General features: G+C 43.4%; 1 protein-coding gene across 5 annotated transcripts in view; it reads left to right on the top strand.

The window, feature by feature from the left end:
• The first annotated feature begins 4552 nt into the window (after window positions 1-4552).
• The window catches only part of GPCPD1 (glycerophosphocholine phosphodiesterase 1), a 45683-nt gene continuing 34347 nt past the window's right edge, over window positions 4553-15888 (top strand). Inside the window, exons 1-2 of one of the 5 annotated variants that reach the window (XM_071740078.1) lie at window positions 4553-4587; window positions 13550-13635. In XM_071740078.1, coding sequence (XP_071596179.1) covers window positions 13587-13635 — 49 coding nt within the window. In that variant the 5' untranslated portion in view covers window positions 4553-4587; window positions 13550-13586. Of the gene's footprint in view, window positions 4782-5273; window positions 5519-6041; window positions 6153-13549; window positions 13636-15888 lie in introns of those variants that run through there. The other 4 variants (XM_071740077.1, XM_071740074.1, XM_071740079.1 and 1 more) reach the window with 4 other exon arrangements.

Genomic DNA, 15888 nt, shown 5'->3' with positions numbered 1-15888 from the left:
CTAATTCATCTTTCTGATACACTGGCAAATTTCCTACCAGCATACACAGTCTTTGTGTCAGGAAATATTTTCCCCTAGTCAGAGAAACCTAAAGTTATTGCAAACACAGGAGTAGCATTCCTCCCCTTCCCTGCCTTCTAGGCTTCTGCACCATTAAGTGTTTAAAAAGTTTTGAACACAGCCTTATCTTCCTGCTTAATTCTTATCACCCACTTGTCTGATGTGTTTCTAGGTCGCTGCCTAACTGCTCACTTGTCCACAAGAGAAAAATATATCCTACTGCATTACAGTATACATTACAGGGAAAATGCCACTGCACATCAGGCTTTTTTCTGACAATCCTTTCTCATCACTCTCCATGAGACTAAGAGGCTTTTACCTTGCTAATAGCAGTTCTAGTGTCTTGCAATTTTTATTCTTGCTTGATACCTTCCAGTCTCTTGGCATCACTTTCATTTAGTGCCCATAAATTTGCCAGATTTCACATTAGATACTGATACAGCAGTATTCTCAGGCAGAGAAAAGTTCAGAAGAAGTGTGTTTGCAAGAATAAGAGATTCTACAAAAGGATTAAAAAACAGGTAATACGATACCGCATGCCTAGTGCTGTGCATTCATTTTACCAGATTTTTTTATTCACAATAACCCATCAGAGCCAGGACAAGTTCAGAAAACTCAAATGCAGTAAAATAAGGAGTGCAATGCATGTAAAGGCTTTCATCAGCTGTGAGCTCTGGTGTGCAATGACCACTTCACTGGCACTCATCATCCAAACTATGGAAGGGGGATTAGATCTATAATTTGATGTTCACAGTCTTTGTAACTGCTTATAGTATGACTGAAGCTGGATTTTTAGGTTGAATCACTAATTCTGGCAGGTGAGGAAAATACTACATTTGCAACAGAAAAGGACATAAAACCTCAAAGGCATTTCCTAGTGCTTTTGTAGTACAGGTTTGCTAGTGTATTCTATTTGTGAGTCTGTTCTATACATTAGCCTCAAACACTTCCTGCACTCAGACAACTATTCTTGTCATTACTGACAGAAACCTGTGTAAGTCCCATTGGGCTTCATATCTCAACTAATACAGCCTCAAGACTAACCTGATATTCTGTGCACAGAAACTTCAGTCCCATTTCATCCCCTGTGTCACAGCTGGGAGTACAGCTGGCAGCAAAGCACAATTTTAGGGCAGCTTTCGCAGTGTTTGCAAACTCAAAAAGATCAAAACACATCTTGTAGCTTTGTCTTTCTGGCTCTCTTTGGGACTGACTTGTGCAAATAGCAACTTGACTCAGTTCAGGTTATACGATATAAAACTCCCGTTTCCATTTTTCATGCTATGTAAGTATGAAAAGCAGACTACCAGTCTCAATTTTTTTTACAGATATTTAAGAGTTCTATAAACTCAGCTACATGCTCTAATTACTGCACAGTTTTATATTATCTTAAGGAGTAGCTGAGACTTGCATGCTGCGTCATGGCAAAGTATGACCTTATCTGATCCAACCATATTGAAGCAGCTGCTTAAGGAGAAGGAAAAAAAAAGTACATGAGAAAGCTTAATTAAATTTAGACTTTTTTCAGGTTAAGCTGAGACATAACAATAACAATATTTCCCATCCCACCCTTTTCCTACTTGCTCTACACTGAGCACAAGCTTAATCATCATCCTTAATTAGACAGCTTTGTTTTATTCAGCAACACCAAGTAGTACAGTGAAATTATTTACAGGAGTAAAGTTAATAGAATTTGTATTTTAGTGAAGGGCTTAAGAACAAAGCAAGATGGGGATCTCACAGGTTGAGGCAGAGAGCAGAAGACTTGCCTCAGCCCAAAGAGCAGCCCTACTGATGCAATCATGGTAACTTTAACCATTAGGAGAAGAAAATCATTCAGACAAACAAAATTTCTTCCCTTTGAAAAGCCTTATCAGGTATAGAATGAAGAACATAATCTCTGATTTTGACAAACTGGAGATAACTTTAAAGAGAAAAACAGGCCTTTAAGGTTGTCATGACAAATTACGCTCTTTAGAATCAGCTGTTTCTCTTTACGTAGCACAGAAATTTCTATTAACGTTCTTTCCAAATGAATATATATTAAATTAAGATACTTGAAGAATTTAAAAATGGTTTATTTGACAGAATAATATTTATTTGACAGCTGAGGCTTTAGCTGAAATCAATAACACAGGTTTACAAGTAGAAAAAGAGAATTCTCTAAAGCATTTCAACTGAGCTGATTGTATTAGCCTCTCCTATCTTTGTGAAGAAGTACATTTTTAATAAAGTGAACAGGCGAGTATTTCATAAATCCATTTAGGGCCTAAATTTCAATTTTTAGCTATAATGAATTATTGTTGGAAATGAAATAATAGTTTTTATTAGATACAGGTATTTTCTGATATAAACAATAAGGCTGAAAGAGACCAAGTGTTATACTTCTGGTTGTAAACTAAAAGAAATATGGGTACGATTTTATAGCATGACTGACACCATATCCAAGACCCATTTAAAGAAACATTTAACACACCAAACCAGGTTTGAAAATATTTGATCCCGTCCCAGCTTTACAACCAATTACTTGAGATAGTAAATCTTAAAAAAATGAGCAAGAGAAAACAAGTAGGCAAGCACATTTCTAAAAAGTATTTTCTCTAAATTTTTTCTTCCTCTTTTTCCAGCTTACTGTTGACTACACTTGTAGAAGTGATGGCTTCTTATGTTTACTTAATTACTAAGTGTTTGTAATGAGAGTATTTCATATTCATGTTTAACAAGATCCTCACTTTCCAAGAAGCACTTTCCACCAACCCTCCCTCCTCCCTAGCCAGAGGAATTCCTCTTATCCTTTTGGCTTAAAAATAAACTGCTTTCAGCTATCATTATGCATGCCTCCCTCTACCTTTTTGTCCTTTAAGCAACTAGTCTGATTTTGCAATACTCACATGAAGACCTCAGCAATTCAGAAGTGTTACATAACTTTCTGGTACAGAACATCCCTTTTTCCCACAACATTCAGGGCTGTGCCACAAATTACTTATAAACATGGCTGGATTTGCAGGGGGGTGAAAGAATGGAAAATAGCCCTCTTGTTTACATGGCAGATATAAGAACAATATATAGCAGCACACTTTTAATTCCCAGAGGCAAGACAGTATAAGCAGCTTCTCTGTCAGCTGAAACAAGTTGCATAAAGCAGAGGCAAGTTACTTACCAAACTGTTTATGCAAGCTTAGAGTGGAAGAACTGGTCACACTATCACAAAAAGAGAACACAAGCTCCCTCCAAAAAGAGGAAAATGTTTTCCCTTTATTTACTAACACTTTGGTGGGGGAATCCCCGTGGGATAGGCCTTTTTGTCATAAAATCAGGTCTCAAGAAGGCTGCAAGGCTACGGTCACAAACGCAACACTACCTTTTAGCATAGCAAAGCTTCCTGGGGTCTGCACCCAGTCGTCTCCTCTACCCAGTAGCAGAGACAGCTGTGGTGTTTAAACTCTGCCTGTGGCTTCAGAGGTCGAGCATGGTCATTCCCACCTGGGCTTTTCTTGGTGCGGGGACAAGTTTTTAGTTGTACCACACAGGCAAACAGACCTGCACAGAGAAAGAGCCCACGCAGTAGAATGGTGGCTCCCTGGCGTGCAGGGAGAAGATGGGCAGCAGCTCCTGCTGGTCTGCATTTCAGTGGGTGACAGAAACCAAAGCCTGCCAGCAGGGCTGGGACACCTGCACAAGCAGAGCCTCAGAAAAGGGCACTTGGAGGTCGACAGCAACCATCAGATCCATAGAGATCAAAGCCTTTCCAGAAACTCACTGCCCCTTCATAGTAACAAAAAAGTCAGCATGTCCCTGATGCCAAGAGCTCACAGCCAGGGCTGCTTGTCCCCAGAGCAGCCCCCGGCACTGGGGACCCAACCTGAGGCAAGGGGATCCTCCAGGGGACGGAAGACAGTAGCAAGAACCTAACTAGAACCAGCACAGCCCCTACCGAATCCTCTGCTCTGCTCTGCCCTGCCCCACACCACACCACACCACACCCCACCCCACCATCTCTCCTCTCCTCTCCTCTCCTCTCCTCTCCTCTCCTCTCCTCTCCTCTCCTCTCCTCTCCTCTCCTCTCCTCTCCTCTCCTCTCCTCTCCTCTCCTCTCCTCTCCTCTCCCCTCTCCTCTCCCCTCTCCTCTCCCCTCTCCTCTCCCCTCTCCTCTCCTCTCCTCTCTCCTCTCCTCTCTCCTCTCTCCTCTCTCCTCTCCTCTCTCCTCTCTCCTCCTCTCCTCCCCTCCTCCCCTCCTCCCCTCCTCCCCTCCTCTCCCCTCACCTGGGCCCCGTACCGGCCCGGCCCTTCAGAGCTTAACCCCGCCCCCTTATAACATGACCCCGCCCCCTTATCACATAACCCCGCCCCTTCATTTCATAGCCCCGCCCCTCCAGATCATTGGCCACGTCCCCTCCCTCAGACCCCGGGCTTTCGAGGAAAGGGCGCGGTCTCCCCACGCCCTTCCTGCTCGCTTCTCATTGGCTGCGGCGGGGGAGGCGGGGCCGAAGCTCACGGCGAGTGACGCGTCGGCAAAGGGGAGGTCAGGTGGGTCAGCCCCCTCCCCTACCGCTCCCCGGTTCGGTCGGGGGCAGCCGGAACCGGGTTGGCCGCCGCGCCAACGCCCCCCGCCCCCTTGTCAGGCGGCTTTGGGTGGGCCCCAGCCGCGGGAGGAAGCAGGGAGCCCGGGTCGCACTGCACTGCCCGCTGCCAGAGGGGTTGGGAAGCCGGGTGCTGTCCAGGTAAGTCCGCGCCGTCTGCCGGGGGGCAACGCTGGGCCCGTGTGGCAGCGGGAGGGGACGGTTTGTCCGTGTCCCTTGAGGCCATCAGGGGCCCGGCGGGGGTCTGTCGGCGCCGCGGCGTCGAGGGGGAAGCGCTGCGCCTCTCCCCGCGGGACAGTGGTGCTCGGCGCTTGGTGGGGTTGCGGTGCGGGGACCCGCTGCTGGTGCCTGAAAAGAGCTGGGGAGGGTGGAGCTCTCCTCCGCCGCGGGCGAGCGGCCGCAAGCCGGATCTCTCCCTCCCTTAGCGGCCCCCCCGACCCCACGCAGCCGCCCCCTCCCACCGCCCCAGCTCCGCTCCCGCACCGCACCTTACAGAAGCTCCGCCCCCTGTCTCCCTGGCCCCGCCCACCGGCCCCACCCCGGGGCTTTCGAGGAAAAGGCAGCGTCTCGCCCCGCCCCTCCTCCTTTCTCGCTTCTTATTGGCTGCCAAGGGAAGGGGGCGGAGCCTACCGGGAGTGACGCGTCGGCAAGGCGCGGTCACGTGAGGCCCTTCCCCGGTTCGGCCGGGGGCAGCTGGAACCGGTTGGCGGCCGCGCCGCTGCCCAACCTCCCCCCTCACCTCCCCTCCTCCACTCCCCGTCAGGCGGATCCGGGTAGCGGTCGCGGACCCCGGCAGCGGGAGGAGGGGCAGGGAGCACGGGAGGCACCGCCGTCGCCCGCAGCCTCGCACAAAGGGGTTGTGAGCCGCGCTCGGCCGGGTCAGTCCAACCGGGGGTTGTGGCGGGGCTGTGTGGCGGCGGGGTGGGGGGTCGGTTGGTGCGTGCCCCGGCGGCAGGAAGGGGGCGGTGGGGAAGCGTTGCCGCGCTCTTTCCGCGGGTGTCGCTTTGGGGTGCTTTGAGCTGAAGAGAGGGACGGCGCTCGGCCCTGGGGGGATCCAGGGGAGGAGTGCGCGGTCGGGGGGAGCGGGACGGACCCTCCGGTTTCACCGGGAAGGGAGAGAAGGAGGGGGCGGCGGCGGCTGCCTGCCCGGCGGCGGGGATGCTGCGTGCCGCCGGGGGTGCCCGGGGTGCCGCACGGCCTCCAGCGGGAGCGTGGTGCCGGTAAGGGCGGTAGGAGCGCCGAGCTACCTACACTACGGTGGCCGGGGCCGGGCAGCCACCCGGTGAGTGCGGTGTTCGGGCTGCTGGCCCGGGGTGGGGGGAACGCCGGCTCGGTTTATAAGCGTCCCCGCCGAAAGCCCTGACCCGGGGCGGTCCTGCGGCTGCCGCATTATGTAAAGGGCCGGAGGCTGGGCCCGGGGCAGGGCGCGCCGCCTCCGGGCCAGCGAGCAGCCGTCCCGGGGGTTCGCCGTGCGGGGATTGCGGCGGGGAGCGCTCACGGAGTCCGCGGCGGGTGGGGAAAACCTGGGGGGCTGGCTGGGTCTGCTGTGGGTGCGGGTTTGCTTCGCTCTTCGTCTCTGCGAGAGCACAGTAAGAGTGCTCACGGCTTGTGTTACACTGTTCTTCAGCTCTCATGGGCTAAGGAGACAACTCGGTATTGACCTTGTTATCTGCTCCCTAACCAGGCTGTGGCAGGAGCCACAGATTCACTTTCGTATCTTTTTCTGTTTGGGTTTTTTTTTTCCTTTCTTTGTCGATCAATAGCTTGTCTTGCAGGGTTTTAGTGTTATTAATTCATTAAGGGTAGATGGTGCTAGCCTTCAGAATATTTTAAAGTATTAACAGTAGATGGAAATGGTAAGCAGAGTTGCTTTTTATTATAAAATATATTTTTCTATATAGGTTACTATATGTATTTTTGTTCGATCACTGTTGCTTACAAAATAACCGTAGAAAATCCTACAAATCAGGTAAACAGTGTCTGGAATAGATGAAACGAGTCAGAACTGCCACATGGTTAATCTCTTTGCAAAGCAGGTTGCTTCTCAGTAAAATAGATACAGGTTTTGAAAAAACTTTTCAAAATGCTTTTTTAAAATTATTATATTGAATACTGGGAGCTGTGGGGAGGATTATATCTATTATTTGTCCATCTCATTTCTAAGTGAGGAATGTTGTTATGATTAAAGAGAGCTAAAATCCTACCTGGTTAAGATCTTGTCAGCCACAAGCTAATAATGAGCAACACTTCAGCAGAGGAATCAAACTGCAGCTGTTCTGGTTTACTTGCAAATCTGCCCCAGCTATTTCCTCTATTTTTCAAGAACTCTGTCTGCAAATCTGCTGTGACAGGGCTCAGACAGAAGAGTCTTGCTACATGGACAGGTATTTAAGAAGTGCTGAAAACCATTAAGTTTTTGTAGTAAAAAAAAAAAAAAAAAAAGCAGATATGTTAGAGGTAAATGTAGTGTCAGATAGGGATCTTGTGGTTGATTGCCAGGGCTGTCTTGGCCCTGCAAATGGGCAGTTGGTACTGGAAATAGCATCTAACATTTTTCTCTTGCTATATACTAATGTGATGCTATTTCAGAAATAGCACTTTGGGCTTTGCTTCTTGCTAAGTGTCAGCATAACCCAATTGGTAAAATTCCAAACTGTATGTCCACATCTTGTATGCAAGTTTGTTTCTGTCCAGTGTTAATACTGCAATGCAGTATGAGAGAGCTGCTGACTTTGTGGCTGTCCTTTGTCATGCAGTCAAGGTGCAGGGGAGATAGGAGAGGGCAGGAAGAACCTTCTGGTGGTTTGGGTGAATATGAAGGAGTTGGTGCTGTATGCTCTTTCTAAAAATTCTCCTCTAGTTGTTAGTGTCCTGACAAACTTATCTTCTGACCCTGTTGTAAAATCCGGGTGTCAGCTATTGCTTTACTTTAGATGTACTTTATGATATCCTGATACCTTGCTAGGAGCAACCACAAACAACAAAATCTGTTCATACTACAAGTTTAATCAGATTTTAATAGATATCATTTACATACTAAAGGTAGAGTCTGAAATGGCACAAACTGGTATTTTTAGGATCAAGAGTCTAATGTTGTGAGTAAAAATAACAAAACTGTCTTCAAGCAGAAGTTTTCTGTGTAGTTGGGCTCAAATCTCTTCTTTGTTCAGCACAGCACCAGATCTGATGCATGGTGGATTTTCTATTGATGGGTGTAGTACAGCTTTTAAGGAGGTGAAATATGAGTACAGCACCTTCTGGAGTGCACAGTCATGTTTGATTGCAGAGGGTTGCAGGGGACTGTGGTGCCCTCTCAGCTCTTCAGCTTGGCTGGGACTGTGGCATCTTTGCCCTTCAGCTGCAAGCTGGAGTTGGGCTTCTTGTTGATAGGTCTCATGAGTCTGTACTCCTAAAGTGGAGAATGTCTGCTTAAAATCAGAAAATTAAAAGCAGCAATATTGCAGCCTTCTAGTCCTTGGCCTTTTGATCTTTGTATGCAAAAAAAGGAGCAATATTTTGAAATCATTTAGCACATGTTTACTTTTTGCAGTACTGGTAGTCTGCACTGTGGCCTGTGATGAAATGTGTGCTAATGGAATAAAAGAGCCTGCTTGTCCACTCTTACTTTTTATTTTTCTACAGATAACTATGAAAATTCAGTAATACAGTAGTTTAAAGTATTCTTACATTAAAAGCCAGATGTATGAAAGTATTAAAATGCTCTATGGGAATATCATGGCACATAGGTACCTAGCTGTCTCATTTAAAGTGTCTAATTACCTTTGGAAAATCCCATTAATTCCAACAAAACATTTTTATATGTGGGTATCTTGAATATCTTTCTAGGAGGTGATGATTTTTTTTTTTCATACATAGGCTGTATTTTACTGTCATTGAAAAATCTGTGTAGTATATTATCCAGTCCTCTATGTCACCCAAGAGAGTTTTACATCAGAAATTTCTACTACTGGTTTATTAGGTAGGCTTACTCGGAAGTGAGGGGAGATGTGTAACACAGTATTTTTTGGTGTAAGTCAGCTGCTTTTTGGCTTATTGGCAAATAAGGAGTATCCTCGGTGGACTAAGTCTGTGCAAAGGGTCAAGTTCTCAAATCATCTGGGTCATCTAACTTTAGGAGCTCAACTAATTTGTTGAAATTGATTTAATTCACTCTTGATTAGATGCATCCTAGAGAGGATAGAACTAAGAAAACTTTGGGTTCCCCTCATGTTGGAAGAGCAGCATTTTGTTTCTCCTTTCATCTTGGGAGTTACTTTTGTTGTGAGTTCTGATTATTTTCAATAGAAATCTTCCCTTCACCCCTCTCCTAGTTTAGGAATCTAGTGTAGAATTTCCTGAGGCTTAGTCTGTTCATTTCCCTTTCCTCATTAGATGTCAATGTGTATTTTTCCTTCTGGTGCCAAGTATTCCATTCTGCTTCCCTGACAGCAGACTCACAGCTGATCAAGTCAGCTTTTCATTCAGATCTGTCTTACTATCATTGCCTGAAGTTTTTCCTGCCTACTTTAGAAAGCAAACTCCTGTCCATACAATAAAAAGAATGTTCTTCTGGTTTCTAAGTCCCTGCAACAGAAAAAAATGATCACACCATACTTCAAGCCTCTCTCAGATATTGCCCTCAGAGCATTAAAAGTCAGAGCTTTGTAAACCTATTAGAGTTGCTATTAAAATTCTCATTTGTGTTGGGAGAGAGCATGTAATCTGGCTTTATGAATGCTTTGAATTTTTGTGAGTCTTAAATTTGTTTAGTTGTTGCAAGCTAGGCTATTATGTTCCAGGATTGTCCCTAATTATTTTATGTGTCATCATCAAAGCCTGGAATACTGAGTATAAGATTCAGGACAGCCAATACCTCTTAAAATGTATGGGAAATGCTAAGGAGATCAGAGAGGGCAGGGGGAGCAGAAATAATCTACTAAAGCTGAAAGGTTATGAAGAGGTTTTATGTAGCACCTGGCTTGTAAGCCAGAAGATTCAAATGAACTTCAGGCTTCGAATTAATAAATTTAAGTCCATCTTCTGGTATATTTTGACCAAAAATTGTCTTGGTCTTTCCCATCCATGATGCACTTTGCTACCTCATTTTAGAGGAAGGCGCTGATATTTTGTGGTATTTTAATAGCTGATTGTGTTAGGACAGAAGGAGTGTCTGAAATATCTTCTTCCAAGTGCATTTATGGGTCTGCAGCTGTTTGCCTGCATCTTCTAGAATCAGGAGGAGAGAGCTTGGGTTCACTATTATTTGGGGCAGTACACTGTTGTCTGTTGCTCTTATATTCCTTCAGGTGCCCACAAGGAGGAGAAAAATGTGATAGGAAAGTTTTTACAGGCAATATTTGAAGGAAGAGTAGGTTGGGTTTTTTTTTCTCTATTTCTGTTCAGCCTGTAGGAGACTATTGCTTAAAATTTTGTTGCTTTATTTTTGAGTGTCAGCAAGTAAGCAGATTTCTGAAACTGCAAAATTCCCAGTTGCTGTTATTCCCATCTAAGACCATGAGGAGAGCCTTGTCTTGTGGCAGGGGAACCAGGATTGCATGTGGCCCTGCCTACTAGGATATTAATCTTGCTTCTGCTCTGGAAGTCTTGCAGGCAGCCTGTTTTATACAGTGAGGTTGGCTGATGGAGAGGGTTACCTGAGCCAAGCTTTTGCTTGAGCCAAGCTTTTCCTGATACCATTTTATGAATGTCTGCTGGGTGAGAGCTCTCTTTCCTTTGAGGAGTTGACTGAGATTCAAGTGTTCATTGCTTGCTTGCATGTAGTTGCAGTCCATAAAAGCTGACCAAAGGGAGGGAGTGGGATGTAGGATGAGGAGCAGTTGCTTCGACCCCAAGCTGGAATTTGGACCCATGTAGTTGCAGCATATGTGAATTCAGCTTTAATACTTTGCAACCTAAAGGTTGTTTAAAAGTGGTCACCTCATGAGGACTTGTAGTTCATAAATCTGCTCAGTTGGCTTTGTTAATATTTGCTGATTAAGAAGTATTTACTATTTCTGGTGCAACTTCTAACTCGCTTCAGTTTCCCCTAAGCTGAGAGTTATGAGCCCTCTGAGTCGAGGATTCTTAACATTCTCCCTAGCAGCCCATTTTACAGGTGTGGGGAACAGAGAGGATTTTGTTAGCTGTCAGCTGCTTTGGTGAGGCAATACTGAAAGTCTGATGGAAGGAACATCGGGCTTAAAAGATCGCCTGACACCTACTGGTCAGAGTGTTTGATTATCTGTGAATTCTTCCCATTTTTCTTGGGAATTAAATTACTCCCATTTTTCAGGAATTATCAATAGCTGGACAGTTAAAAATTATAATTAAAAAAAAAAAATAAACATGTTTGTGTCATGTTTTGAAAATACAGAATGCTTTGTAAATGCAAGATAGTGTGCAACATAGACTTGATTCATTAAGAAAAAGTGGATCTCTTTTTTCCTTGCTGTGTGTTTACATACAGTGCTCAGTTGGAAAAGACGTTTCCTCAAAGCGAGAGGTAATATTTTGACCCTAAATGTGAATGAAAGTGCAACATGTGAAGCTGCAGTTCTCATAGAAAGAGCATCACCAGTGTTGATGGTGTACTCTACAAGTTTTTCTTTTGATGCACATCCCTTAGACATGCTGATTAGGTCTCAAAGATAAAATGCATTTTGAGCAGAATTTTGACAATTTTGCAAGGTCAGTTTACCAAAATCTCCTTATGATTGACTACTGTAAGATATAAAAAGTGAAATTCTTTTGCTAGGTGCTTTAGAAAAGCCCACATATGTCTTGCAAGTAGGTACACAGAATTTTTACATGGTTGGCTGAAAGCTTTGTAGGATTAGTAACAGTATTTCACATTTTCTATGGGAATGTATGGGCAGTTAATAGACAGTAAGACAGACATTCTTGTTTTTGTCACATTTACTTTTGAGTCAGTGTGCACCACCAGTTTGGTTTTTTTTTATTTGCTTGTTTTTTTTTCCTAAGGCAAAAGCCTGTTCATGCTTTGAGAAACTCTGTTCAAGCTTCAGGTATTACTTACCTGCTTTCAAGTCTTTGACAAGGCATTTTTCAACTCCCCTTTGGTTCCTCTGCTTTTTCATTTAAAGAAAAGTGTTCAAGCATGGGCAGTTGGTGAACACAGCCAAGAGCCTGAACTATTCAGTGTCATCATAATTGCACACTAGTAGTTTGCACTCTCTGCTTCAAACTAGATTTTTTGGTGTCATACTGCATGAGGTTCACAAGTCTAATTTTAGTTTTAGCACTGAGACATAGGCTTCTGTGTCTATAAATAGCTGCTAAAAATGAAGGCTAGAGTGTGTCACTGTTAACATACAGACACACTGTTAACATACTGATGACACAGGCATGATGAAGTTCATGAGGGATGAGCCCTTCAAGGAATTCCTCTTTATTAAGTGTGCTTATTTCTTGTTTCATTAGTTGGAAATTTTATTCTTTACAGAAATGTGACTTGTAGAAGTTTACATGCAGTACTGGAATATATAACCAGAAACATCTGTATTGCTAGCATTTTCTTGCTCTAACTTTACCACTCAAAAATCATCTCCCTTGACATGGAGAGAGGGGAAATACGGAAAGAGAAAAAGGAATGTAAAGAAAGGGCAGCAATATTTAGAAAAGGAATAGTTTAAGAGAGGAGAAGATTGAGAAGAAAATGAAATGGAGATGTTTAAACTTCCGACTTCATTCTTCCTGAGCAATCAGAAACTTATATTCTGGCCTTATTTCTATAAAATTTTCCAACTATATATCATACAGTCTTTAGCTTTTCTTGATATCAAGTCATCTGTCAAATTATGCTAGTGCTGTTAGCTATTCTTGTCATTATTGTAAGAGCTATTACTGAAAGATTGATGACCAGCATTATACTGAGATAAAGTCCTTTTTGTCCTGTTTAAAAATAGTAATAAAAGTGTTCTACTTGCTTGGTAAAAAACAAAAAAGATGAAACAAAACAAAACCCAACAAACCCAAAGTGTCAGTTGAGAATATTGCTAAGATAGATGTGCATATAATAAGTATGGTTATTTTGAAATCTGTGTCCAAAGGAAAATACACTTGGGTGATGAAAGTCTAGCAGCATACAGACTTAGAGTTTGATATGACTACTGCATTCATGAATAATATAAAAGGGTATTTTATATCAGTGGTGTTTCTGCTCTAATGGGGAGAGTGAGATTTTGACAGCTTTTTCCATTAAATTATTAGTGGAGGAGGGTAGAAAATTGAAGCAGGATTAATCCTCCATCCACTGTCCTGGCTACAGCTGATTCATGTTATGGTGGTTTGAAGATAAAGACTGCTTGGTGCTTCTAGTTCCTGGAGGAAGGAAAGGGTTGGAAGTCTTGATAGGGGAGCAGAGTCCAAGGTGACAAACAACTTGCTGCCTGTGACAGCAGAGCTCTGTCTTCTATCATGGGTTCCTCCCTTTTTTTTGTTCAAGGTGGCAGTGCTTTTCTGTGAAACTTTTATGTTTTGAAGAGGATGTTGAAGAATAGCGTAGGGAGACAGAAGTTAGTGCTTGCCAAAGATGATAATCTTAAATGTCTCAACTTCCATTGGAGCAAAATCAGTCAAAACAGAGATTGTTGAAAAAACACAGCTTAAAACTGATGAATGCTGCGTGGTATATGCTTGCATATGATATTTAATTTAGGAGTCTTTTTTTCATGAAGGGTTGCAACAGTGTTTTCTGAAGCTGGATGCTATTTTCTGGGACTGCTGTTGGTTTTAAAGAGCTTTCTATTTTTACTGCTTACTCCAACAGGAACATTACTAAGAGTCTGCTTCTCTGTATGTGATGGGGTTTGTGTTTCCTCTTTCTTAGGACAGCAACAAATGCAGTGTTTTGTTCCTGAAATGTGTGATCTTTTTTCCTTCCACTATAGGAGGTTTCAACTATCCTAAGAAAAAAGTTCTGCAACTATGACCTCTTCTCAAGTCACTTTTGAAGTAAGAGGTCCATCAGCACCAGGTACCCAAATCACGCTTTCTCCTTTTTTGTATGGTGTAACTAGAAGAAAATTGAATAGAAGAATGTCAAGTGTCTTTCTGACATTGTCTTCTGTTTTCCTTGGAGACAAAAGGACATCAAATATCACTGTAAAATACTGTGTATTATGTAAAATAATACGTGAAAGAAATTTGAAAGCACATCAAATATCACTGTAAAATACTGTGTATTATGTAAAATAATAGGTGAAAGAAATTTCACATATTAATTTGAAAAATTGTATTTGAAATTTGAATATTATATTTGGGAATTATTCTTTACATTTTTCTTCATGCAACAATTTTGTACTGTTCTAGAGATTTTGATGCCAACTGATGCAGTTATGATTGTTTTAAAACCAGTGTTCTGTGTCTAACTTCTGTAGGAATGAACATTTATATTCTGGACCACGATAGGCATGCACTGACATGTTCTGGTTTTTGGTCTGTCTTTACCCCTATTGAAAGTTCTCCAGAACAAGATGTGATCTCTACTAGGAGCTAAGGACAAAAGGAATATGCAGCTTAACTCAATAGTCTTAGGTGTGCAAAAATATGTAAAATAACTTCTATACTTGAAAATGAAGAACACAAGGTTGTCAGATCATGTAGAACACCATGATTTAGTGTTGATAAGTTATTACTTTGACCACCTTCATCCTTAGGAACTGTGAGGGAAGGTCACAAAAAAAGTAGTTGGTGGTTGCTTAACAGAAGCAGACAGATGTGGGAGCATGTACAGACTGGCAAAATTCCTGTTACAGATAGCAGATGGCATAAGCATCTGTTGTACTTGGGAGAGAAATTATGAAAATGTTTTAAGAGTTTTGACATCTGCCCCATTTTAGACATGTCTGTTTCTCCCATTTGTTTGGCAATCTGGAAACAACATGGATGTGCAGTGTGGATGTGAATCCTTTAGTAAGGAGTAGTGTTTTTATAGCATTCTGGAGAAAACTTTAAAATTCAGGAATGAAGTTACCTCACATCAACTAAGGCTATAAAGCACTAGTGTAGCTAGATAATGCAGTATTTCAAGCCATGCACTTTTTGCCCTTTTTGCAGTGTTGCTTCCACTCTTGTGATGTCACTGTCACTAGTAAAGTTGTCTCTGCATGTGCAGTTTTAATATCTGCAGCAAAAATTAGGATTAGGGAGAACTAGATCCTGCCTCAGTGGCTGGTTACAAAGAATTACCTGGAAATACTTCCCATACATACATCATAGAGGTGACACAGAGGTTGCTTCCAGAAATGTGGATACTGGTGGTTTTTGACTGGACACAAGAGCTTTGAGATGCAGCAGTTGCAGCCTTCTTAAGAGAGGTGTTCAGAGCTATTAGCAGTTCTACAAGCAGTGAAATTTCCAATTTATTTAGAAAAGTTGTCTGTGAATTTTATCATGTCACCACAGTAGGCAGTTGGTGAGACAAGCATCCTCAGCTTGAGCACCAGTGTGCTCCCTGTCCCCATTGCGTTCCCTTCCTTTTGATGTCAAAGCCAGTAGTTTCAGGCTAACTGGCAAGATGAGAGGGCATCAGCAGCATAGGAATGATGGTTTGACTCAGTCCCTGTAGCCAAATCACTTCTGGAGTCAGTGTTGGTGATGAAACCTGACACATTGGTGTAGGCTTTTACATATTTGTGGCATAAAATTCATAGAATCAGTAGAATCCTCAAGGTTTGAAAAGACATCTAAGATCATGAAGTCCAAGTGTCAGCCCGACAACACTATGCCAACTAAACCATGTCCTGAATTCCCACCTCCCATTTGTTTTTTCAACACCTCCTGGGATGGTGTCTCCACCACTTCCCTGGACAGCCTGTTCCAATGCCTGACCACTCTTTCAGTAAATAAATTTTTCCTAATATTGAATATCAACCTCTCCTGGTGCAACTGGAAGCCATTTCCTCTCATCCTATCACCAGTTATGTGCAAGAAGAGACCAACCTCACTCCAACCCTCTCTGCAGGTAGTTGTAGAGAGCAATGAAGTCTCCCCTCAGATTCTTCTTCTTCAGACTATGCAATCACAGTTTCCTCAGCTGATCCTTGTAAGTCTTGTGCTCCAGACTGTTCAGCTTCATTGTTCTTCTCTGGGCACACTGGCAGCAACTCAATGTCCGTCCTGGAGTAAGGGAGCCAAAACCTGACACAGTATTTGAGGTGAGGACAGGGAGTGCTTCATTTGTGCTTCATTCTAGTGGAAGGGTCACTGTTTACTGGCTTTGACTCCA

Source organism: Heliangelus exortis, chromosome 3 (assembly GCF_036169615.1).
Source record: "Heliangelus exortis chromosome 3, bHelExo1.hap1, whole genome shotgun sequence".
Taxonomy (NCBI): domain Eukaryota; kingdom Metazoa; phylum Chordata; class Aves; order Apodiformes; family Trochilidae; genus Heliangelus; species Heliangelus exortis.
Note: the sequence above shows the minus strand (reverse complement) of the source record. Positions and strands in the feature narration are given on the sequence as shown.